Source organism: Sylvia atricapilla, chromosome 5 (assembly GCF_009819655.1).
Source record: "Sylvia atricapilla isolate bSylAtr1 chromosome 5, bSylAtr1.pri, whole genome shotgun sequence".
NCBI lineage: Eukaryota > Metazoa > Chordata > Aves > Passeriformes > Sylviidae > Sylvia > Sylvia atricapilla.
The window spans coordinates 22,352,609-22,378,100 of record NC_089144.1 but is presented as its reverse complement, the minus strand read 5'-3'; the positions used below and the strand labels follow the sequence as shown (position 1 = coordinate 22,378,100).

Here is a 25,492-nt window from a genome sequence, read left to right as displayed (position 1 = left end):
CTTCTCCTCCAGAGGGACAATTCGGAGATGGAAACCTAGATCTGGGAAGCAAAATCCCCTCCTTTTCCAGTGCTGAAAAAAAAGGGGACTATCCTGTCCATCCGTGCGTCCATCCCAAGGGATGGGAATGGGAACCTTCCCACTGCTCTCCTAAACACCAAATTCAGGGAAAAATGGGAAAATATGGATAAACTTTCTCTGTTGCTGATGGAGCTGCTGGACCAGGACCCAGCCTCCAGCTCAGGAAAAACCATCCTGGGATAAGTGGAGCGGAAAAAACGCTCTGGGAATTAAACAACCCTAAAATAGAAAGAGAGAGAAAAAAAAAAAAAAGGTCAGGTCTAAAAATACCAGGATGGGTTTGGAGCTGGATCCTGGCATGAAATAAATAATTCAGGTTTTTGGGAAGGACTAATTTTAGCCATCCCATTACAATAGCCTGGTGTGACCCCGTCACTCTGGGATATTTTTCCGGCTGGGTTTTGCTGGATTTGGGGATTTTGGGGTTGGGCTTTGCCCCGTTCTCATCCTGGTGCTGGGAGCTAGCGTGGGTGTGCTCGGCTCTGCCAGGACCTGCCCAGTTTTCCCGGGAAAACAACTGGGATTGCCAAAGTTCCCGGCCCCAGGGATGGGCTGGGAGTGGGGCTGAAGTCGTGGAGGATCCCAAGTTCCCCCACAGAGCAGCTCCCGTTTGCTCATTAGCCGCGGAGCGTTAATTAGAGCCATTACCAGGAGTTTTCCTTCCAGTTCCTCTGCGGAGGGAATGAGCCCATCCCAGGATTCCCCCCCATTGTGGGGAAACTGAGTCACGGAGAGTTTAGGATTATGGCTGGGAAAAGTGAATCCTGCTCTGCTCAGCTTTGAGATGGGGATTAGGGATAAACCCAGATTTTCTTAGCCTGGAGGAGGGAAAAGGACCCCTGAGAGCCCAGGAGAGGAGACAGATCCCGAAAGTTAGGAGATTTGGGATGGGGATGGCCACATCCTGGCCTCCAGCATATTTTTGGGAAAAAGGATGGAATGGGAAGAGGACAGAGATGAGGTGGGGGTTTGAGCCTGACCAGGATGATTTGAGGGAATATCTTTTACCAGGGATCCCAAGGAGAAGCTGAAGGAAGCAGCCACCAGGATGTGGGGGGGACGTTTTTTATTTGGCTCAGGGATGTCAGGGAATATTCTGGAATAGACACCAGACTTCCCATGGGGGACCCCAAATCCATCTGCATCCCACACCTGATGCAGACGACGCTTGGTGATGCTCCAGTTGGGATAAAAGAGGAATTTTTTTTCCAGCCTGGAGAAGGTGGGAGGGGATGGACGGGCTGGGGGAGAACCACCTCTGTTCCCTATGGAAAAAAACAAACAAACCAACAAATGAATGAAAAACTATTTTAAAAAAAGCAACAAAGAGAAAAAAAAAGGCAAAAAAAAAGAAAGAGCACAAATATGGATTTTTTCCAATCACCAACACGAGGATGGGGGAGAGCCAAAATGGGGATTTGAGGGATTTGGGGATTTCTCCATCCCAAGGCGAGTTACCTGAGGAACGGAGCTGGAGGTGGCCCTCGGGGTGGCCGTCACTTCTCCGTCATCATCCTCACAAACTCCTCGTAGTTGACCTGCCCGTCGTTGTTGCAGTCGGCCTCCTTGATCATCTCGTCCACCTCCTCGTCCGTCAGCTTCTCGCCCAGGTTGGTCATGACGTGCCGCAGCTCCGCCGCGCTGATGTACCCGTTCCCGTCCTTGTCGAACACCCGGAACGCCTCCCGGATCTCCTCCTCGCTGTCCGTGTCCCTCATCTTCCTCGCCATCAGCGACAGGAACTCGGGGAAGTCGATGGTGCCGCTGCCGTCGGCGTCCACCTCGCCCACCATGTCCTGCAGCTCGGCCTCGGTGGGGTTCTGGCCCAGCGAGCGCATGACGGTGCCCAGCTCCCTGGTGGTGATGCAGCCATCGCCGTCGCGGTCGAAGAGGGAAAAGGCCTCCTTGAATTCCGCGATTTTCTCCTCCGACAGGCGCTCGGCCATGCTGCTGCCTTCCCTCTGTCCCAGCACGCCGAGGCGCTGGCGGGGAGGAGGAGATGGAGCCTCCTCCCTCTCCCTGAGCCTCTCCTTGGATCAGCAGCAGGAGGAGGAGGCAGGAACGGGGATGGATCCGGAAGTTTTGGGAGATGGGGAAGAAGAGTGACCCGACCTCCTTTTGGGTTGCCCTGGCTCCGGTCCCGTTGCTCCCACGGTGGCATTTCGTGGGGCCACATCCCAGCCAAGCCCTAATTAAGGGATTTGGGCTGCGGCTCTGTGGTTTCGGGGAGAGGCGGCAGTGAGGGTGACACACGTGGTTTTTTCCCAGGTTTTGGGTTATTTTGGGAGGTTTGGAGCTGCACAAAGGAGTTGGAGGAGCCCCCCCAGCCTCGCCAGCCCCAGGAGGTGCTGGCGGCACATCAAAGCTGAGGGAGGAGCCCCCGGTGCAGGTCCTGGCAGATCCCGGCTGCCCGGAGCTGCCGGGGCCCTGAGTCACCCCCAGGGCCTGGATCCAGGGAGGTGACGTGGGGCTGGATCAGGGGACGGGGTGGGGGCCTGCCCTCTTACTCAGGGGTGACCTGAGGGTTCTCCCCATTGTAAGGCTGGGTTTGCTCATCTCTTACTCAGGGAGTAAAGGAGACAGTGACAAGTGAGGGGGTGTTTGTTTCTCCATACACTCATGGATCCCATCCATCCACCCATGGATTCCAACCATCCATCCATCTACGCCTTCATCCATCCATTGTCCATCCATGGATCCCATCCCTCTCTCCTCTGTGCCCACAACAGCCCGGTGACTTTCCCCAGCTGGATCACGGAGCCAACTCGACCAGAAGGTTCCACACCAGAAGATAATTTGACTTTCTCAGCCACGGAAAATCGGCACCTGTTGATCCCAGTTTAACCCAGTCAGGAACTGGAGCTGAGGGACTTGGAGGGAAGGGCACAGACCAAACCCCAGCCCATGGGACACCCAAGGAATGGTGGGATAAATCTGGGAGAGCATCGCCCTCCTGGAGAAAACCTCCCATGGAAAAAGCTCTGGGTATGTGGAACCCTGCAACTCCCGGGAGGAACTGTGGGAGCCATGCTGGGAACCTGTCTGGTGAGAGGTTTCGGGGAGGAGAGGCCCTGGCAGCTCCTCTTGTGCAAGAGCTGCTCCATAATTACCCGTCTGGTCGCCCACACTGGCTCTTCTGCTCCAGGTTTAGTTAGATCCACTCCAAACTGCCCGAGAAGAGCCAAGGGAGGCGGGGCTGGCTCAGATCCACCTGGGAGGAACAAATCCCGACACATCAGCAGGGGTTTGGAGGCCCAGGAAAGTTCGGGTGTTGGTTCAAACTGTGGGAGAGGGGCTGGAGCTCAAACAGGGGGAAATTGAGAGTCCCCGTGTCACCTGGCTGAGGGTGGAGGGGTTGTGCTGTCCAGGGTGTGCAGCAAAGCTGGAATCTGCTGCTTCCTTCCCATGAAATCCTTGTGACTGGCACCCATCATCAGCTCCCATCCATTCCATCCCACAGATCCCACCCTATCCCCATTGCCAGCACCCATCATCTTCCATCCCATGGATCCCATCCCCATGACGAGCACTCATCATCTCCCCATGACCTGTCTGTGACCAACACCATCACCTCTCATCCCATTCCATCCCGTTCCCATGACCAGCACCCATCACCTCTCATCCCATCCCATTCCTTTATATCCCTGTGACCAGCACCCATGACCAGCACTCACTGCCTCCCACCCCATCCCATGGATCCCATCCCCAACATCAATTTCCAGGATAAGGTCAAAGCCAGCCCTTGATTTTGTCTGTGCTTTAACTGCGCCTCATTTATCAGGATAATTATCCCAATAAAACTTCCTGCTGGCCCATAAAATCCCAGGATTTATGGCCTAATCCTATTGACAGCATCCGGGGTGGGCTGTGAGGTAGGACAGGGAAGGGGAGACCACCACGGTGGGATGGTGAGCAGGCTGCTGCCGCGTTTTTGGCAGCTCAATTTCCCGGGATGTCTCCACCTGGAGCTGGAAAAGTTGGTGCTTTGATGAAGGGGGGCCCTGTTGAAGCCTCACACGGAGTTTTCCAGGCTCTGTCTGGCTTTTGAGGGGCCTAATCCAAGGAAAGGAGGGGGGAAAAATTCCTCCAGTCCAGGAGGTGAAAAGCTTCCAGTTGGATTCTCCCGAGGCAGCTGGGCTGGGAAGGCCAGCCCAGATGTGCACAGATGTGTCTGGGTTTGCAGCTGCAGACAGGGCAGGGGGGTGGGAGGGGGATGAATTCATGGAAAAAGAGAAAGTTGGGAGGTGGAGAAGGAAATGGCTGCGACAGGGAAAGCTCCGTGGGGCCCCTGCACGAGCCCAAGACTGATCCCGGGGGCGGCTGTGGGGACGGGGAGGGATCTCCACAAATCCCGGCAAAGACTGCCCCGAGTTTAGTGTGGGAAATGGGATTTTGGAGAGGGTGGGCTCAGGATTGATCCCAGAACGGCTGTGAGAGCGTTGGTGGAGTGATATTTGGGATTTGGAGGTTTTAGGCTCTGCTTCCACGGAGATTCCCAAATCCAAGGGTGAACTGAAGGCAGCTCCTAAAGCTGGAGCAAAGGGATCCTGATGTCCTTGTGGGGAAGAGGCTGGAATGGGGACGTTGGGAATTCTTGGAGTGATCCCAGCTCTGGGAAGGTCCCACCTGGAAGCCCCGGAGGTGTTGGTTCAGTTCCGGTGCTGGGTGGATCCCCAGGCAAACACGGATCCGAGGCGTTGCTTACCCAGGGCGGAGGTGCCACATCCATGGGCACTGACACATCCCCAGTGTCCCCTCCCGGCACAGGGATGTCCCTCTGCCCTTGGGAATTCTATCCCGGGGTTCCACACCCACGGCATGGGGGGTGTTGGCTGGGCAGAGGCACAGAGGGAGCCGGCTGGGATCCCATGGAATTCCATGGGAGGAGTCCAGGGGAGCACGGCTTGTTTAGTCTGGAGAAGGGAGGGCTGAGACGCCTGCACATTCCTGCTGGAGGGATGGAGCACGGAGAGGAACCAGCAGGAGTTGTGGGGAATTATTTAAAGGGAATTCAGGATTTTTGGCTGCAGGATGAGGAGCCAAAGGTTCCAGCCTGGCTGAGGGAGGACAAGAAGACAATCCATGGGATTTCCTCTCCCTGTGCTCCAGCAGCTCACTGATGCTTTTGAGCAGGAGGAACTGTCTTTCCAGCTTCTCCCTGCAGGGGAAAGGCTGAATTCCCTCTGGATCTAATCAGCTTCAGAGGTCAGAGCTCGGCTGTAAATCCTGTCCCTAAACACGGAGCTGCTGGAGCTGGGATCGCTCTCCCGGAGCTGCAGCCGTGCCTGGACACCCCATACAAGGTCAGGCTGGATGTTTTTTGGGAAAACTGAGAAGACTGGATGGGTTTATCTTGGTACAACTCCCTGGAAGTTTCCTGAGGATCAGCCCAGCAGGATCCCCCTTCCCAAGGATTTCTTAAATGAGGACCCTCCTCTGTGGGTGAGGGGAATCCCACTGCTCCCTTTTCCCTGAGGAATGGAGCAGAGTCCATAAACTCAACTGCAGTGGAATAACAGGACATGGAGCTGTGAAATGCCAGCTTGTCCCGCCAGGACATGGAAGGATCCCAGCAGGAGGATGGGGTTCCTTCTGGAGCCTCAAGCTTGGAGAGATCTTTATCCAGAGCACAGACACATCCCTCCCTCCCAGGCAGGACTCGGAGGAGGCAGGTGAGAGGCCATCAGGAATTTAATGGAACTTGGCACTGGAAACTGTACAACATTTACAGAGAACCACACGGTGTGTCTATGTACACCCTCTGCCCATTCCCAAAGCTCCCAGCCAGACGTGTTACAGGCAATGACAACCCTTGGATGTGGAGTCACCGCTCCCCAAGCCTGGATTTTTGGGATTTGGCTCCCTAATCCTGGATTTTAGATCACAGGGACTGCAGGATCCCACTCCCCAGAGTCCTGGATTTCAGGGACACGCCGCTGTCCTCAGAGCTGCCACCACTTTGCTTCCCACAGTGCCCTGCAGCGCCATTCCCAAGCTGGATCTTCCCCTGGATCTTTGGAGCTCTAGAAGATGGCAGTGCTGCCACCCTGAGTATTTACAACCACTCCTTCCCCTCTCCTCACACCTCCAACTCTTCCTCTCCTCTACCTTTCTACCACATGCAAGAACCCCTGGGTTGCCTCCAAGTCCTGCTTCCCTTTGGGAAGAGTTTCATTTCCAAAAGGCAACAAAAACACAGAATCTACCTTCGCTCCCTGCTACCCCCTCTACTCACTGCTCCCCAAAACCCTTCTACAACGTGCCTACAACCTTCCTACACCCTGGAGTAAAGCAGTTCTCTTTCAGTAGTGTCTCCTCCCAGCCCGTGGATTGCTCCGGGGGGATTTGAGGGACAGTTGGGACATCACCCCTCGGAGCACGAAGGATCAAGTACTGGAAAGGAAATGCCAAGTCTGAGCAACAAAAATACAAAAATAAAAATACCACCCCAACCGACTGATCAAAGAAAACAAAACAAAACCCCCCAAAATCCCAACCCCCAAACTCAAAACAAAACTAATAAAAAAATTAAATAGTTGGCAGGATACAAGAGTGAGACAGAGGAATGTACAAAGGACACACAGAGATCAAAGATTCCAGTAGGTGAATTGAGAACCTGTTGAACTTGGGGTCTGGTTTTTTTTTCAGGATTCTTCCTTTAGGAACATGCAAATTTGCAGGAATTGCCATAACCACACACTGGAGTGACTTCAGGTGTCGAGTCCTTCAAAGGACTTTTGCAGAGTTGATCAAAACCCCCAGTGCTGCCTGAAATGCCACTTCGTTTTCCATCCTTCTACCATGGCTGTGGGAAATTTCTGGGAACCCAAATTTGCTCTGCCACGAGGAGTTTTTTCTTTGTGAAACCCCTCATGGATTCCAAGTGCAAAAACAGACCCCAGTTCAACAGTAACTGCACACCAGTAGCTGCCATTCCAACATAAACCCAAATCTGATCCAGGGAGCGGCACCGAAGGCGCTCCCGGTACAAAAATGTACACGGAATTATTTATAAATTAACAGTTTTCCCCCCAGAGGGGGCACCAGGGGCTCCTTTTTTTTTTTTTTCCCCTTACACCAATGTTTCTTTCCTCTTCCCACTGAGCTGCTTCTCCCTGGATTTTCTGTGCCCAGATGAGGTTCTGTGGGATTTGACCCCTTTGGCTTCCTCCGAGTCCAGGACAGAGCCGCACTCGGCCGAGCTCTCATCCAGCTCCATGTGGGATATTCCCGACTGGCGGCTCTGGGCTGGGACGTTGGGCACTGAGGGGTTGTTCTCCTCTGACTCCTCGCTCAGCTCTGGCAGCTCCTGGAGCTCGGAGGGGGGAATGTTCCTCTGGAATGGGGCGATGGCCGTGCGGATGCAGTTCACCCATTGCTGCTTGTGGAAGACGTCGTTGGCCTGCAGCGTGTGGGACTGGCCCGGGCTGGGATCTTGGAAACGGACTCGGAAAATGTTTTTGGCTGCAGATAAAAGGGAAAAGCAGATCAGTTACGAGTTGGTATTTAGATTGCACTGGAGGTTTGAAATCCCAACAAAACCCCCGTCCCAAATCCCAAAATCCAGCAGGGAGACTATAGCCCTGGTTTGTGCCTGAGGTGTTTTGGTCTTCTGAAGTTCTTTTCCCAGGGAATTTTCTGTAAACAAGAGATGTGTTTTTGTAAACTGTACTATGTTATTCATTCCTTGTCCTAGGAGGGACTTCTTCTTGATGTCCCTGTGCTCTGACCAGTGTGATTGAGGAGGTTTGCCTTTGTGTCACCAATCAAACTGCTCTGTGTAAAATGGTATGTAAGAGTCACATCCCAAAAACAAAGGAGTCATTTTCAGCCTTCTGAAGCTCGGAGTCTCTGTCGTTGTGGGGCAAAACAGCATCAGGAGACAAAGATGTGTTCTAATCCAGCAGTGAAATCATGGCCACCACGAATTGGATCCATACCTTTATCAGAATTCCCAAAAGCTCCTCGGAAGGAGCCTCCCATTTTGACATCTCCATCCTGGAGGTCCTCAAGGAGCAGCTCCTGGACAGGGATGGGCTGGCGGTACACCTGGAACGCCTGGCGCTCGTTGCGGGTCACCGGCCGTGTCAGCACCAGGATCTCTTGGAACAGGAAGACATAGAGCTTCTGGAAGGGAAAACATTCCAGTGTTCACTCTGTGTATTCCATGAGGTCATACATCCTGTGGGATTCAAGGCCACCTTTATCTGGCAGTTGCACCCACGGTGATTTTCAGTCTCCTGTGCCAATGCCAAGGTCTGGCACGCAGCAGGGTTACATCAGCAGCTTTATTAGTTTATTGATCCCTAGAAAGGGAATGATGAGTCCCAGATCCAGGGACAGGATGAGTAGGAGCCCTATCTTTCCAGCCTTGTATGCAGGAGTAAAACAACCACTTAAAAAAATAAAAACAACCCACCAAAAAACCCAATCAACAAGGAAAACATGGAAAGATTTGAGGCTGAACTCAGGACAAAAGGCATCAAAGCCTGGAGTGCAGTGGGTGGAGATAAACTCCAAACTGGCTTTTTGCAGGAACCCTTCTGTTTGGAAGAGCCAGGGCTCCTAATGGGCAATGTCAGAGCACCTGGAAGTAAACAGTGGCAGGAAATTCCTCTGGATGGAGAGCACTTTCTGTGAGGACTCTATGCTAATGATTTTCCAGCTTCCCCAAGCTAACTGTGGAGCTGTCAGCAGGAAACTTTCCCTTACACCCTGAAACGGGGCAGCCAAGAAGGGATTTTCCTCTGCTTTTTTATCCAATACCCAAACTATCCATAAGGATGGAAGGCTCCCAATCCTGCTCTGAGGGAAGGTCTGAGAGTTAATTAGTAAAAAATGAGGGACTTACGTGTCCATTTTTATTCTTCAGCTCCCCGTGGCACAGTAAAGCTTTGCTGCCTTCAATCCTTGGATCCTTCTGCTTCTCATCCAGGTATTCCAGCTTGTCAATGTAATACTGGCACTCAGACTCACCCTTCTTCAGGTTGATGTCAGAGAGGACTCCTTGGATTATGGATATCTAAAAACCCAAACAAATGATTAGGAGGGATTAACTGCTTCCCCTGTGTAAGTGACCTCTGCTTGTGCTCCTTCACAACCCCCAGGGATGGAGTTTTCCCTCACTTTCCCTGTCACAGCTTTGTGCCCCTCAAGAAACACCCCCTGGGAACTGTTGAGGGTTTTAAAGGAAGATTTCTGGAGCTCCCAGATCATATTTTTAGGTCAGAATAAGCAAATGGATGGAGTTTTCCCTCACTTTCCCTGTCACAGCTTTATGCCCCTCGAACTGGGAACTGCTGAGGGTTTTAAAGGAAGATTTCTGGAGCTCCCAGATCACATCCTTAGCTCAGAACCAACAAATCAGGATTACTCACAGCTTCTTCCAGGATGTGGATGTCGGGATGGTCTTTGGGAGTGTGCCTGAGGATCTCCTTGAGGAGCAGGGGGTATTTGACCAGGCGGCTGCGAGGGATGTCCAGGAAGCTCCAGAGGTCCAGCTTGCGGCTGAAGGGAGACTCCAGGCAGCGCTGCAGGAAATCCTGGACCCTCCTATCCTGCTTCTTCTGGTCCAGGAGGGCTTTGGCTGCCAGCTGGTTGCTGCAGTAGCCTTTGTAGGCATGGAGTTGGGGTAACTGCAGGGAACAGAGGAGATTTAGCAGTCAGATTCCCTGTGGGAAGGGCAGATGGCACTAACACGGAAAACTTGTGCAGCTTTACAGCCCTCGCTGGGGTGTTTTTCCTAAGAAAAAGCTAAGGGGGGATCTTGAGAGGAGGATGAGCCCATGGAGCTCCTAAGGTTTGGATTTTGTGAGGAGGATGAGCCCATGAAGCTCCCAAGGTTTAGATTTTGTGAGGAAGGTGAGCCCATGAAGCTCCCATGGTTTGGGCTTTGTGAGGAAGATAAGCACACAGAGCCCATAAAGCTCCCAGTGTTTAGGATTTGCAGGGATAACACTTCTGGAATCACACTGGGACAGAGTCCAGCAGACACAGACACTCCAACTCTAATCAGCAAATCATTCCAGGTCTCTGGGGTGAAATCAGAGCCCATTCCAGCCAAGAGAATCCCATTGTTTTCAGTATTGCCAGGATTTCCCTTCCAATCTTGCACTGAGAGCCACCAAAAGCCCCAGAGCTTTGCAGCTTCTGCCTTTAAACGTTCTCTAAGCTCAGTTTCAGCCAAGCTCTGAACTCACCCACTTCACAAGGATGGGCCCAATCTGCTCCACTGTTCCATCTGGCTTTGTTGCTTCTCCCAAACTTGCCAGTAAGTCTGGAATGGAAACAGAAAAAGAGGAATTGCAGCAATGCCACAACAGAAGAAAGCAGAGAGGTTAAATCCCAGTGAGCACAAAGCACCCAGCTGCTCTTACCTTCGTGCAGAGGAATGTAGGAATCCAAATCCCCAAAAATGTGGGTGAGCTCCTCCTCAGACATGATGGAGAGTTTCAGCATGGGATCGTGGTAGGCCTGTCAAATAAAATATATTTAAATACATTCAAATCTATTCAAATGTGCCAAGCCCCAAAGCTGATGATTTAAACTGAGGGGGTTTATTAGCTGAAAGAAGTGAAGGCAACAGGAGAGTAACACTTATTTGATGCTCAAAGATTCACTCTTTGTGAAGTGTGGAGGACTCCAATGAAAAGGATTTTCCTGTCTGGGAGAGGGAGTCCCCAGCAGCTCTGCACAATCCTTTTATGGTTGGGTTTGGTGCAATCAGCCCAGTGTTGGCCCAGAGCTCACGTCAGCTTTCTGGGCCAGCTTTCCAGCTGGGGGTTCTGGGGCTGATAAAGCTCCCACGTCATGTTTGCAGATGCAAAACAAACCTCGTTATTTCCCTGGAATGTCATCACTGACTGCAGGAAAAACCCCACTCACCTTTCTGGCCAGCTTCAGGTCTTCAATCAGGTCCTGCTCTCCCCTGGACATTTCATAGATGGCCTGGGAGGAAGGGGATAAAGCACCCTGAGTTATTCTTTCTCAGGAAGAGCCTTTCAGCTCCCAGGACGTACAGCCTGCCCTGAACAGTCCTTTTGGCCACCCCAACCCCTCGGTGGCACCTGGACATGACAACCCTGAGTAAATCTGCTCTCCTAGCCCTGAGAAAGCAGCTTTGCTTCCAACTCTGTGAAAGCCCTGATGGCCCCTGCACGAGCCAAATTAAATATCAGAGCCTTTTAAATCACTGCTTTCAGGCAGGCAGGCCAGGCTGCAAACACAAAACCCCCGAAACCGCAGAGGTCAAACCCCGGGCGGCTTCCGGCGGCTCCTGCGCCGTCTCCACAAGATTTGTCCAAGAACTGCAGGAAAAAGACAAGCCAAGGCTTTGCTGCTTGGCTTCCAACCAATTGTCAGGAGCTTTAGGAGAAAGACAGCTGGCTCTGTGAGGAACCTGAGGTTGGGGCAGCTGCACTGCAGCCAGCGGGGCCGGGGCTGGGATTGCAGGAATGCCATGGAAAGGTTTGGCATCTCTGAAGGGTCACACTGGGGAGATGAATTCCAGAGTGGAATCCACCTTTTCCCATGGCTGATGCAGACATAAATCTTAGGTTTAGGTGCACAGGAAGATGCAGCTCCCCCCCTCTAAAGGTTATTACTCCTTTCCCAGCAAGGAAAGGGACAAAAGGGTTGCTGTTCCCAATCCCGTTTTCCATGGGCAGTTACCTCCTGGCGCTTGATTTCTTTGGTGCTCAGGGATTCCTTCGTGTTGGTATCCAACATTTCTGACCAAAGGACACTGTTCCTTCTCTTAGGGGGAGTAGGAGCAGCAGATCTGCTGCATGACTTCTGGGAACAGCCAGGGGATTTGCTGTCGCTGCGGAGGGTGAATGACTGCAGGGATTTTAAAAAAATAAAATAATAAAAAATATTAAAAACAAACGTGGAGAGCCAACATTTCAGAAGTATTAGAGTATTATCCATCCCACTCCCAATCCTTCGTCCTCCTGGGTTGTCCAGGGCAGGAAAACACACCCAGACACTTTTCCTCAGATAAAGGAAGGCTTTAATCAAGCTGCTGGACAAGCCCAGAGCTTGGCAAGGTTTTCCATGCCCCTCTCCCTGCACTGATCCGCTTGGGAGGAAGATGGGAAGGCAAAGCATGGGTTTATTTCCAAGGCAGGAGGAAGTAAATAAAGGAGGATCATAATTCTCCCAAAGAAGAGGTTAATCAGAAACCACTTGAACTTTGCCCTGGTGTCTTGCAGGGTTCCTAAAAGCCAGACGCGCTGCTATCTGCAGGTGTGAGCACAGAGCTCCTTGGAAAACAGTGCTGGGGCAGCAGGGTCAGCTCCCGTCACGCTGCAGCAAACGTGGGGCACTTTATCAGCTCTTTATCTAAAGCAGTTGGTTTTATTTATGTTTACACAGCACTTGATACCTGTGCACTCCTGAGGCTGCACTTCTCATCCCCAAGGCCCAAGAAAGGTGACAGAGAATCCCAAGAGATGCCTCAAAATCCCATGGGGTGCCTGTTTTACCAATGCCTTGCCCAAACCTCCAGGCCGGACTCTGTTTTTACCTGGATTGTCTGCCCAAAGCGTCGAACTGCCCCATTTCTGACAGGAGAGATGAGGTTTGCCAGGGAGGTGACTCGTGCTAAAGGCCGGACCCGTTTCGTGCTTGGCTCCTGCAAAGGGAGAGGAGAACAAACTGTCCTGGCTGGGAAATTTCTCAGGCAGGTTCCAAAAGCATAAACCCACTTAAGGAGTGGCAAACACAGCGAGGAGAAGTGTTTGGGAGCAGCCATTCATCTTTCAAGGCTATAAATATTTGTCTGAACTTTAAGGCTGCAATTAAACAGCAGAGGTTTTTGCCCAGAGTTAAAAGAGGTGAGAGAACATCACTGAGAATTCAAAACAGGGCTCCAGCAGGGACTGTTATGCTTTGAACAGAAATAGATTAAAGTGTTCCCTGACACACTGTGGCAGCTAAAGATGGAGCTGGGATCTGCTTCTCCATTTTCTCATCTTTTCCTCTGGAGAAAGAATGTGTTTTTCCATTTTATTTTGGAGAGCAGAGCAGCAGTGGGGGCCCAGCACAGCCTCAGCAGCTCCTTTAACAACCAGCAAACAACCATGAGCTGAACATTCCTGTGAGGGACACACACACAGATAAAGCTGAAATCCTTCACTTTGCAAAGTTTCCTCCGCCCCCACCCCCTGCAATCACTGTGATTTTTCTTACACGTCGTTTAGATTTGAAAGTTGGAACTTCTGCTTTTCTCGCCCAGGAGCTCAAGTCTGTCCCAACCCAAACTCTGCCAAGAAAGAGGAAACGCCCCAGGAAAAGCTCCTGCTGCTTCAGTTTTGGAAATTCTGTGGGCAACTCGATGTGTTTGACAGCAAAAAATATTGTGTGGAGAGGGCTGGGCAGGAAAGGTGTGCACAGGGGGAAGCTGGGAAGAGATGGGCCCTGAGTTAAGGCTTGGAAAAGGCTGCAGGATTGTCCTGGTGCTCCCAAACATCTGGCACAGGGTTGGATGTGACTCATCCTCATGAGACTGCTCAGCATGAAGCTCAGATCAGGACAGGGAAGCAGCCTCAGTTTGGGCTGATCTCAGTAAAAATTGGTTAATTATTGTTGAATTTCTGCTCTTTCAAAAGGCAGAGGCTGTGGGGGCTGCTGAGGACGAGCTCTGCACCACTTCCATTCCCAGCCCAGCTCGGTGGTCAAACCCTTTGCTCAGAAGTGACAAATGTAGAAAACAAAACATTAAAAAAAAAAAAAAAAAGAAGAAGAAGAAGAAAAAGAAAAAAGGGGAATAGGAACACCTAGAGCTGGATTCCAGACATGAAGACTGAAGGGGCATAAAAGCTACATGTGTGTGTGTGTGTATAAGATCTGATTTCAGCAACTCGACCCCAGCAGCGGCCCTGCCCACACGCGGTGTTGGGCAATAGAGGAGGAGGAGGAGGTGGAGGAGGAGGAGGTGAGCTCACCCTGAGCTCAGCCTTCAAACTTGCAGGGGGGGGAACATGAAAAGAAACAATTTATGAGCCGTGCAGGAAGAAAAGAGCTCTTGGCAGGGCACAAAGCTGTGCTAGAAACGTTTGGGGGAATGGCAGAGTTAAGAGGGCACCATAAAAATGGGAAAAGCTGTAAAAGTGTCCTCGATCATGGGATCCTCAGCTGGGTTTATGTAGGATACAAGGAACTCCAAGTGGGACACCAGGAACTTCTCCACTGAGCTCAAGATAGGGACAGGCAGGAAAAGGTTGGAAAGTTAGGCCAGGCCCAAAGACAACAAGGAAGGTTTAATTTATTGCAGATGTTTCTGAGTGGAAGCAAAGGGAGGTGTATTTACTTCTAGAAAACCATCTATCACTGCAGGAGGATAAATAAAGGGATGAATAAAGGGCCAAAAGAAGCTTAAGAAAGTGCAGGACTGATGCAGGGAAGCTGCAGACACAAAGCCACCCACGGCTTTGGCAAAGTCAGGGATAAAAATAGCCTGGAAAAGCAAAATGTGACACTGCAAATGAAAAGCAAGAAACCTCAGGCCCTGGGGAGGCTCCAACAGGTCACTGGTGAAGGGCCAGAGCTGCAGCTCTGCAGAGATCCAGTGACAGGGCTGGGAGCCCAGGGCCGTGTGGGAATGTGGGAATGTGGCAATGCCTTCCCAGCACATCTGTGCCCGCCTGAAGTGACATGTGCACGTGCCCGAGGGCTGGCAGCAGGAATTCCTGAACTCAGCTCAGCAAAAAGCCGTTTTTCCTCACTTAAAAAGAGAACAAAAAACCCCAAAAACAAACAAACAAAAACCCACAACTCCCCCACAAACAAACAAACAACAAAAACACACACAAAAAAACCCAACAAAAAACCCCCACTTTCCACTTTGTGTCTGAGCGCTCTCCTCAGACACAGCTCCACTGCCAAAAAAAACACCACCAAAAAACAAAACAAAAAAAACCCAACCAAACCCCATCTGGTTCTTCTCCTGCTCCTGAAGAGCGTTTGATCCGGAGCAGGGAGGAGGAAACTAAAAATCCCCGTGCCTGGAAACTCCCCCTTGGCTGAGCTCTGTGTTTCAGCCCGGGGTCACGGACTCCCCGTCCAGCCCGGTGTAAGCCGAGACTCCGGGCGGTTCATACTGCGGATAACTCGGCTCAGGAGGGCTTTTTTTTTTAGCTCTGTACTTGCAAACAATGACTCCCCTGTCTCCACGCCGTCTTCCTTACAGGAGCCAGATTACAATAAAGTCTGGGAGGTTTCTGTAACAATCCAGGGGTGTTACAGCACTCACGAATAATTAAAACCCCAGCGGGGTCAACAGTTCCATCAGGAATTATTATTTTTCCAGAAGACTCTTTATTAAAAGTGAATTAACACATCACGAGCACGGCCACTAAAGCTAATTTTGTGCCAGGCGAGATTTCACAGCCCTGAAATTCCTTTAAGCGCTTCTAAGTGCAGGTTAACTCAGGAAGATTGCACCTTGCTGGAAAGAAAACCAGGCCGTACTTTTGAGCAAGGGCTCGTTTTTTTTTTTTTTTCCCAGCAGCACGCCCACAACCTTTCCCCTGTGCCGGGTAATAATTAGTGGTTTTTACAAGGATCCCTTTACTCGAGTGCAATTCCTACGTGCCACACACAATTCCTACACTAGCCCCACACAAACACGGTGACCCAATGGCGAAACCACGCACGGCAAAAGCTTCTCCTACCGAGCCAATTCAGCAAAAAAAAAAAAAAAAAAAAAAGAAGGGGGGGATTTTAGTCAGCAGCCTAAATAACTCCTGCCAGAAATCATCAACCACCTGACTGCCTCCGCGTAAGATTCACAGGCTTGCTGAGCTTCAAGATGAACAATCGGACTTTTCCCAAATCCAACAGCCCATTCCCGACCGAGGGACATCCACGGGTAACTCCAGCTCAGAGAGAAGCGTTGGCTCAGGCCATTCACAATTAGAGGCGATTTACTCCCCTTCCAGAGCTCTGGTTTCTGTTATTTTCTCCCCCAACATCTGGTTTCCCTTTTGCACAATGACATTGCCCAAGTTTGGCTGTTGCAAAGCCGGGATTTGCTGAGGTCTGAGGTTGGTTGGTGACTCGGCGCTGAGCCCTCAAACCTCAGCCATGTCTGGAAACGCCTTTTTTTTTTTTTTTTTAAAAACTTTTCCAGCTCATCTCGCCACTAATCTGGGCAATAAACCCAGCCCAAGGCAGCCGAGCCCTACCTGGCTGCTGAACTTTTGCTCCTGTCGCAGCAGGAGCCTTGGGAACACCTACCAGGAGCGCAATTACTGCCATCTGCATAACAACACGCGATAAAAATAACAATACTTCCATCGAACCAAACAGCCCTCAAAAGGCCGACAAACCCCACGAGGGGTTTTACTTCTGTTTTAAGCAGTGAACAAGCACCTAATGAGGAAAAATCCCGTCAGTGTAAAGAGCGCTAAGAGACAAAGTGGATTTTTTTAATGGAATCAGGCGATCTTTAAATGAAAACAAGGGGAATTTTTAATGAAAAACCACCTGGGGGGGAGCAGGGTCAGGTGAGAAACCGAGATTGGTTTTGGCTCACTCTTTGGGGGCTACGAGCTTAAATATATATATAATGTATGCATGTGTACATAAAACGTACATAAATGTATGTAAGAAAGATAATATACATATACATGGATTTAAACATATATAGAGTTTTTAAAATCGCTGGGTGAGGCGCCGACATCGGTTCTGGCTGCCTGGTCCCACTCCTTGGGGGCTAAGAGCTTAAATATACTGCACATATATTTACATGCACATCAAATATATGTATACACAGATGGACTTAAATATATATAGTTTTTTTAAATCGCCGGCTACCCTGCCCTCTGCCCGGCTCGCCGCCTCCCCTCAGACACGGAGAGCGAGAAGGTGAGGGCGCTCCCCCTCAAAAAATCCCATTTTGTCCCCTCTCCTGCCCTTGTTCCGCTCACCTCCTGCTCCCTGAAGTGCTGGTTCTGGGCGTCGATGACCCGGATAGTCCTTTTGATGGGCAGCAGCCCACCGAGCTCGTCGTGCGCCACCATGGCCGCAGGAGGCCCCGACCCTCCCTCAGCCCGCGCTCATCGCGCTCTGCGCCCGCCGCGCGCCGCACCCCCGACCTCACCGCAAGGGGCGGGGCCAACGCACAAAGCCACGCCCTCTTCGGAACAAACCACGCCCCCGTCGGTGCCCGGGGCCGGAGCCCCAAATTCTTCCAAAAGTTTCCCAAAAAAACTCTCCCAAAAAAACCTCGTCCTGCGGCTCTGCTCATTGCTATCAGTCTGTGCCCAGCTCTGGGCTCCTCAGCACAGGAGGGCCAGAGGAGGGATGTGAGGATGGTTCGGGGCCTGGAGCAGCTCCCAGGAGCTCTCACTCTCCCAGTGCCCAGGAGAGGCTGAGGGAGCGGGGGCTGCTCAGGAGAGGGGACACGGCCGAGGGAGCCCATCCGCGGGGACCAGTATCCAAAGGGAGGTTTCAAAGGATGGAGCAGGCTATGCAGACAGAGCCCAGGAATTCCCCCTGGATGTGGGGCAGAGACCAGAGAGAGGCTGGATCCTCCCTGGGGACATTCCAGGGCCACCTGGACACTGCCCCGTGCTCTGGGAGCGGCACCAGTGACCCACTGTGCTCCTTTCCACCCTCACCCATCCTGGAATTCTCTAAAAACCGGGACCACCAAGAGGCTCTGCTGCAAGGAGGGCAAAGGGGCTGTCCCATCCCACAAAGCCAAGCAGATATTTGGGTTTTTTTCTCCCCATTTTTAGTGCTTTTTCCTGGCACTCGCAGTGTGGCGGGACAACCTCCTCCTAATGGCGGCTCTCCTTGCCAGCGCTGGAGTATAAAACCTTTGCTGCTGCAAAATGTTTTTGAAAGAAATAAAATTAATTCTTGTCTAGACCTGCGCTTTTAAGTCTGCTCTGAGCTTTAAAGTTGTGCTGGCACAGCTCTGGGGCTGGGCTGAGCCTCTCCCCCTGCTCTCCCAGGGGAGCCTGTCCCGGCAGGCCCGGCTGGAGCTGCAAAGGGTTTGGATTTTCTGTTTGTTTGTTCAAGTCCTTTTATTCCTGGCACTGCTGCAGATCTCTGAAAGAAAAGCTTTCTTATGCTGGTAAAAATAAACTTGAGTTGATTTGGCTGTCTACCTGTGCTGACCAAGCTTCTGCTTCAAGGAGAGAAATTTGGGGTGGGTTCCAGCAGGAGGTTTTGCAAACAGCGTTTTTCAGACTCAGGAGGAGGAGAAAAAGGAAAATCCTGCTGTTCACTCCTTTGGATTTTTAATTTTTGGCTTTGTTTGCTTCTCTCAGCAAATCTGCACCCACTTAACCTCTGCCATGCAAGGCCAGCAGGACATTGAGGATTCTCAGAAATTCAGGATACACTGAGTTTCCACTTGCTGAAAGGACAGACTGTGACTCTTTCAGACACAAAAATGCTTTCCTGGATTACTGAAATCTGCTATTTTTAACACCAAAGTGACGCTGACTCTGCAGAGGAGCAGACAGATCCTCCCTATGACTTGATTTTTTTTTTTTAGAGAGTATCAAACCCATTTCTCCTAAAATCCAGGCTCCAAGCCTTGTTAAACTTGACCTAAAGATTCAGGAGCTTGTTTCTTTTCCAGGGAGACGGAAAAAGGCCAACTAAAATAAGGCCTGAACAGCCGGGAAGCTGTGAGGGGAGGTGTGAAGCAGAGTCACACCAAGGTGACACCAAAACACTTCTCCAGGACATGATGTCCCGTGTCCCAGAGCTCCTCCTGCTCCTGTCTGAGGTGTTTGGTGACGTGGGTGTGGAATTGTCCCCAGGGCAGGGCCCTCGTGCTGCGGCCACGGGTGATCCCTGACTTTGTGGTGACACTGTTGGGAGGTGATGCAAGGCTCAGGTGAGGTCACGGTGAGGAAACATTCCTGGTGTGACAGAGCTCCAGGGCTGGCTCTGGGCCAGGCAGAGGGATTTGTCCTGGGAAATGCTCTTCCTTTGGAGAAAGGGGAAGGCAGGGCCTGAGAGCCACTAATTCCCCGGGAGGAGCAGCTCCGCTGGCCCAGGCTGGAATGGGATGGTTTGTGTGAGGCACCTGGGCCTGTATAGTGCATCAACCACATCCTGGGGCAAAATCCATCCTGGGTGGTGGAGGGGAGCACCATAAACCCATCCTGAGGGATGGACATGATCATAAACCCATCCCAGCGGTGGACATGAGCACCATAAACTCATCCCAAAGGATGGAAAAGATCACAAATCCATCCCAAGGCATACAGATGATCATCATAAATCTATCCCAAGAGATGGACATGAGCACCATACACCCATCCTGAGTGATGGACTGTGATGGAGCTGATGACCATAAACTCATCCCAGGAAATGGTGATGAGCACCACAAATCCATCCCATGTGATGGACGTGAGCATCATAAACCCATCCTGAATGAGGGACATGAGCACCATAAACCCATCCAAGGGATGGAGATGAGCACCATAAACCCATCCTAAGTGACGAAGATAAACACCAAAACTCCATCTTGAGTGATGGACATGATCCCCACAAACCCATGCCAAGGGATGGACACGACCACCATAAACCATCCCAAGGGATGGAGATGAGCACCCAGGGAAGGCCATGAACCTGGAGAAGCCTGCAGACAGCCAGGCTGGAATGTGCCCAAGGACAGGTCCAAGAACCCTTTTTTCCCAGGATCACGTCCCCGGGTGCCCAGCGTGGCCCTGGAGCAGCTCCATGTTCCTCACCTGCCTCTGCTCCACTCCTGCCATGAAAGAAGGAATATCTGTAAATTCATGAAGTTCATTGGGATGTAAAACCCATCCTGAACAAGGCTCTGGAACTTGGGAACCCTCGGATAAAAGCCAAAATATGGGAAAAGCAAGGAACAACAAACCAGACTGGTGGATTTCCCTATAAACCCTGCACTGTTATTCCAGCTTAGGAATAACATCCTTCAATCCATCTTCAAACCAAGAATTCCACCCTTCAATCCAAGAGATTTCCCTGTGCCTTCCCAGTGCTCCCTTCCCACTGTTCCCTGTCCCTGCAGGAGCCTCAGGAACGCAGCTGGGCCTGGCCATGGATACCAGCCATGGATACCAGACCAGTTCTTCCTGCTCTCCTGCCAGGGGGTATCCACAGCATTCCTGCCCTGCATTCCCATGGAGATTTTCACTTCCAGCAGTAAAATCCCTCAGCGACTCCTCTCCTGTTATCAAATCAGGGAGCTGAGAAGAGTTGGAGTGACAGGGAATCACCCAACCTTCAACTTTCCTCTTATTTGCAGGCTGGGATTTCATTCCTGCAGAACTGTTCCTTGAGTTCTGAGTAGCCTCATCCCCTGTGACATTCCTTACTCCTGGAATTTATTCCTGGAAGAACTGCCACCAAATAAAATTCCTCTCTGGGGTGTGGCCATGCCAATTAGATATTTCAATTCAAAGCTTCATCTAATAAATTTGAGATTAACAAAGCATGAGTTCGGAAGAAAACGCACATTCAAATTCCAAAATTCCAGCATGTAATTCCAGGCTGATGGAAGTTTCTAGGGATATAAATACTGGGTTGTTGAAGTGACACCTGGCATATGCCTCGGGCCAGGGGTTGCCAAAGTGTGGCCATGCAGGAATGTTGTCCCCAGCCACTGAAAATGTCCCCAGGGTGGACACACAGACCTGATCCCACCTTTTCTCTTGGAAAAACTCAAGGAAATCAGGTGCTGGAGCAGCAGGAAGACACAAAAATCCCAGGATTGGCATTGGATAACCCTAATCCCAGCAGGATTGGGATTTTCAGCCCATCATCAGATGGAGAATCCTTCCAGCACCCTGGTGTGGCCATGCCACCATTCCCAGGAAACTCTGGGATGGCTCCATTTGATCCCTAACCCAAAATTAGGAAAAATCCAAAAGCCAGGAATCAATGACCTCAGCTTTCCCCCTGGCCGCACAGGAGAAGATTGGAGCTGGGCCACTGCAGAGCCTGGAGGGAGGTGGGGATTTTTCCCAGTATTCCCAGATCCTGGAATGTGCCTGACGTCTGGATTCAATTCCTTCAACACAAGACCCTGTGATGTTTTAACCCCTTGGGTGGCTGCAAGTCTCAGGGAAAACAAAAGCATCCAGTCCCAGTGTGAAATCCCATTTCCTGGAAATTACCATCCACCTCAGCCACCCCTTTTCCCAGCTATTTTTTTTTTTACTGGGATATTTTTAGTGGAAGAGGCAGAACACTCGAGGATGGGATAAACAGGATTTTCCACTCCCAGCTTTCGCCATCCACGCTCAGTAGGACCCTGAGCCGAGGTTGTGTTTAACATTCCACTCCTGGATATTTATATTCCCAGCCAAATTGGGAGCAGGATTCTGGAAAATGAGCAAAAGTAGGCGATGACCCAACCAAGAGACCATTGGGTCATCCAAAAACTTGAGGAGCCGCTCTGGAATCCAGAGGGTTTTTTTGGGATGTTGGGAGCTGACTATAATTAGCAGCCACTCAACTCCTTTTAACAGCCACGAAAAAACAATCAACTCTGATTTCTCTGAAATCCACCCTTGAGCATTTTGGAAAAATTTAGGGAAGGTACAATCCACCCTTGAGCATTTTGGAAATATTTAGAAAGGTAAAATCCACCCTGGAGCATTTTGGAATATTTAGGAAAGGTAAAATCCACCCTCAAATATTTTGGGAATATTTAGGAAGGTACAATCAACCCTTGAACATTTGGGGAAAATTTGGGGAAGGTAAAGTCCACTCTTGAACTTTTTGGAAATCTCTTTAGGAAAGGTAAAATCAACCCTTGAACATTTTGGAATATTTAGAGAAGGTAAAATCCATCCTTGAACATTTTGGAAATATCTACAGGAAATATTTAGGAAAGGTAAAATCCACCTTCAAACATTTTGGAAAAAATTAGGGAAGGTAAAATCCACCCTTGAACTTTTTTGAAATATTTATAAAGGTAAAATCAACCCTTGAACATTTTGGGATATTTAAGAAAGGTAAAATGAACCCTTGAAGAGTTTGGAATATTTAGGGAAGTTAAAATCCACTCTTGAACATTTTGGATTGAGCTCCCTCACCCCTACTTTCACTGGGGGCAGAAAAGCAATTTCCATCTCATGAATATGAATGAGCGAGCAGGAAACACGGATCAGCCAATCCAGGGATATTATTAAACACCAAATCCCTTTTTTATTCTTCCCCCCACCCAGGGATTAATGGAGCAATAAGCTCCAGTTGAGTTCAGCTCCCAGTGCCAAGAGTTGTTTTTTTGGAGCCGCTGGATGGGATCAAAGTGGATTTTCAAACACAAATTTGTAACTTATGCACAGGCACGTTCCTGCAGGGCTCGGCCACGCCAAGAAAATTCCCATAAAAATCTTTGGGATCAGAGAAGGAGAGGTTTGGTCGTTCCTTTAAAGCTTGGGGGGGATGTTGGAATAGAAGGAGGTTTGGGGAGGTTTTCTGTGTTGTTTTTGGGGAGGATTTTTAGGCTGGGTTATCCCTGCCTGAAGCCAAGGGGTTTTGGGGAAGAATGAGAAGGGGCTTGGGAGGAATGAGAAGGTTTTTGGGAGAAAAGGTTTTTGGGAGAAAAGAAGGTTTTTGGGAGGAAAACCCAGGTTTTTGGGAGAAAAGAGAAAGTGTTTGGGAGGAAAGAAGGTTTTTGAGAGGAATGAAGGTTTCTGGGAAGAATGAGAAGATTTTGGGGAGGAATGACAAGGTTTTGGGGAGGAATGAAGGTTTTTTGGGAAGAATGAGAAGGTTTTTGGAAAGAATGAGAGGGTTTTTGAGAGGAATGAGAAAGTGTTTGAGAGGAAACCCCATGTTTTTGTGAGGAATAAGAAGGTTATTGGGAAGAAAACACAAGTTTTTGGGAGGAATTAAAAGGTTTTTAGGGAACAATGGAAGTTTTTGGGAGGAACGAGGTGGTTTTGGGGTGGAATGAGGAGAAGAGAAATGAGAAGATTTTTGAGAGGAATGAGAAGATTTTTGAGAGGAATGAGAATGTTTTTGGGAGGAAAAACTAGGGGTTTGGGGAGGAATTAGAAGGTTTTTTGAGATAAATGAGAAAAGTTTTGGGAGGAAAGAAGGTTTTTGAGAGGAATGAGGTTTTTGGGCAGAAAGAGAAGGTTTTTCAGAGGAATGAAAAAATTTTTAGGAGGAATGAGAAAGTTTTTGGGGAGAATGAGAAGGTTTCTGAGAGGAAAGAAAAATTTTAGGAGGAAAATCCAGGTTTTTGGGAGGAATGAGAAGGTTTTTGGGATGAAAAACCAGATTTTTAGGAGGAAAGAGAAGGTTTTTTGGGAGGAATGAGAAAGTTTTTGAGAGTAATGAAGGCTTTTGGAGGAACGAGAAAGTTTTTGAGGGGAATGACAAGGTTTTGGGAGGAAAACCCAGGTTTTTGGGAGGAATGAGAAGGTTTTTAGAACAAATGATGTTTTGGGGAGGAAAAATGGGTTTTGGGAAGAATGAGAAGATTTTTGGGAAGAATGACAAAGTTTTTTGGGAGGAAAGAAGGTTTTTGAAAGGAAAACCGAGGGTTTTGGGAGGAATGAGAAGGTTTTTGAGATGAATGAAGGTTTTAGGGAGGAGTGAGAAGGTTTCGGGGAGGAATCAGAAGGTTTTTAGGGAGAATGAGGTTTCTGAGATGAAAGAAGATTTTTGGGAGGAATGAGAAAATTTTTGGGAGGAAAGAAGGTTTCTGAGAGGAAAACTCAGGTTTTTGGGAGGAATGAGAAGGTTTTTGGGAGGACTCTGGCCATGGAATGACACTCATTGATGGCTTCAAGTGTGGACTGAGAAGAATCCATAACCAAGGATTTTCCCTCCCTCTCCTCTTTTTTAAAGTAACTTTTCACATTAAAAATAAAACCAAATCAGTATTTTCTGCCTGGCCTGGAAATGTTGTCCCCACCAGCTTTATCATCACAGCCTGTTCCTTTTTCCCTCCCAGGGAGGGTTGGAACGAGATGGATTTAATGGTCCTTTTCCAACCCAAACCATTCCATAATTCTGCTGCCCAAATTTCTCCAACTCCAGGAAGAATTTAGAAATTTAGGCTGAAATCTCCCCTAAAATGTGAGAAAAAGGATCCTCACCGAGATTTCTCCTCCCTTCAGAAATCCCTGTCTCTAAATCCTCCCAAGGACAACCCCCAGAGGAGAAAACATCACCCAAAACATTAATATTTTTTTTGCTCGTTTTGCCTGGGGTGAAGTTGAGTATTTGCCCTAGCAGATGCTGCCAGTGTTTATTTAGTTGCTAACAACCTTGAGGATCCACACCCCACCCCTTCAAAAAACACCCTCCTGCTTCCTCCCTGACTCAGGTACACCTCACACAGCCCTGGGGGGGATTTGTGATCATCAACAGCCCCAAACTCACCTGAAATGCAGGAATTAAAGCAGGAAAAAACAAATTTCCTGCCCTCCATGTCCATATTTCTTATAGTCAATAATGGGGGTGGTTTGGGATCACAACAACCCCAAACTCACCTCAAATGCAGGAATAATTCAGCTTTAAAGCAGGAAAAAGTGAATTTCCTGCCCTCCACTCCTACGTTTATAATACTCAATTATGGGGGTGGTTTGGGATTACAGATAGCCCCAAATTTACCTGAGATGCAGAAATTAAAAGAGGAAAAAGTGAATTTCCTGCCCTCTGTCCCCATGTTTGTAATAGTCAATAACGGGGGTGGTTTGGGATTATAAAAAACCCAAACTCACCTGAGATGCAGAAATTAAAGCAGGAAAACCTGAATTTCCTGCCCTTTGTTCCTATGTTTCTTATAGTCAATAATGGGGGTGGTTTGGGATTACAAAGAGCCCCAAACTCACCTGAAATGCAGAAATAATTCAGCTTTACAGCAGAAGATAACTAAATTTCCTGCCCTCCACTCCCATGTTTGTAATAGTCGATAATAGGGGTGGTTTTTGGGATCATCATCAGCCCCAAACTCACCTGAAATGCAGAAATTAAAGCAGGAAAACCCAAATTTCCTGCCCTCCATGTCCATATTTCATATAGTCAATTATGGGGGTGGTTTGGGATTACAAACAGTCCCAAATTCACCTGAGATGCAGAAATGAAAGCAGGAAAAACTGAATTTCCTGCCCTTCATTCTGATGTTTCTTATAGTCAATTATAAATTACATTCTAGTGCAGCTCCAGGCATGATCCCAAGAGAAAATTCCTAATTTTTCTCCCCAAAGGAGGCACAAGAAAAGAGGCAAAAGGAATCCTACTCAGATTTTTGGACTATTTGGAAGCTTTTAGGCTGCACCTCACAAAGATTTGCTGGATCTGGTGGGTTTCTAATTAAAAAGCAAGGAAATAAATCAAAATAAAGGCATTTCATCTCTCTGTCCATTCCACATCCCACACTCCCACTGTGTGGAATAATCTGGATGTGGGAGCTTTAAAAAGCATTAAA

The 25,492-nt window shown here is 49.5% G+C and overlaps 2 protein-coding genes across 2 annotated transcripts; both read right to left on the bottom strand.

Annotated features, from left to right (window-relative positions):
* Positions 1-1,573: 1,573 nt before the first annotated feature.
* LOC136361996 (calmodulin, striated muscle) lies at positions 1,574-2,030 on the bottom strand. The gene has a single exon (XM_066320270.1). It carries the CDS (start codon positions 2,025-2,027, stop codon positions 1,578-1,580), a length of 450 nt encoding a protein of 149 aa, XP_066176367.1. The 5' UTR covers positions 2,028-2,030; the 3' UTR covers positions 1,574-1,577.
* Positions 2,031-5,754: 3,724 nt separating this feature from the next.
* Positions 5,755-17,168, bottom strand: NET1 (neuroepithelial cell transforming 1). The gene is made up of 10 exons (XM_066318883.1): positions 17,013-17,168; positions 12,608-12,715; positions 11,752-11,919; positions 10,966-11,028; positions 10,458-10,554; positions 10,281-10,357; positions 9,459-9,716; positions 8,933-9,103; positions 8,022-8,208; positions 5,755-7,545 (listed from the first exon to the last, which is right to left on the bottom strand). Exons 1-10 carry the CDS (start codon positions 17,103-17,105, stop codon positions 7,154-7,156), a joined length of 1,614 nt encoding a protein of 537 aa, XP_066174980.1. The 5' UTR covers positions 17,106-17,168; the 3' UTR covers positions 5,755-7,153.
* Between the last annotated feature and the right edge of the window lie 8,324 nt (positions 17,169-25,492).

What these genes read in the sequence shown, in the direction of transcription:
- LOC136361996 (XM_066320270.1), bottom strand. Translation starts at nt 2,027, where the DNA reads ATGGCCGAGCGCCTGTCGGAGGAGAAAATCGCGGAATTCAAGGAGGCC.
- NET1 (XM_066318883.1), bottom strand. Translation starts at nt 17,105, where the DNA reads ATGGTGGCGCACGACGAGCTCGGTGGGCTGCTGCCCATCAAAAGGACT. An exon ending in GGCCCATCCTTGTGAAGTGG is followed by an intron (nt 9,717 to 10,280) that starts GTGAGTTCAGAG and finishes TGTTCCCTGCAG; the next exon opens with TTACCCCAACTCCATGCCTA. An exon ending in TTTTGGGAATTCTGATAAAG is followed by an intron (nt 7,546 to 8,021) that starts GTATGGATCCAA and finishes TTTTATCTGCAG; the next exon opens with CCAAAAACATTTTCCGAGTC.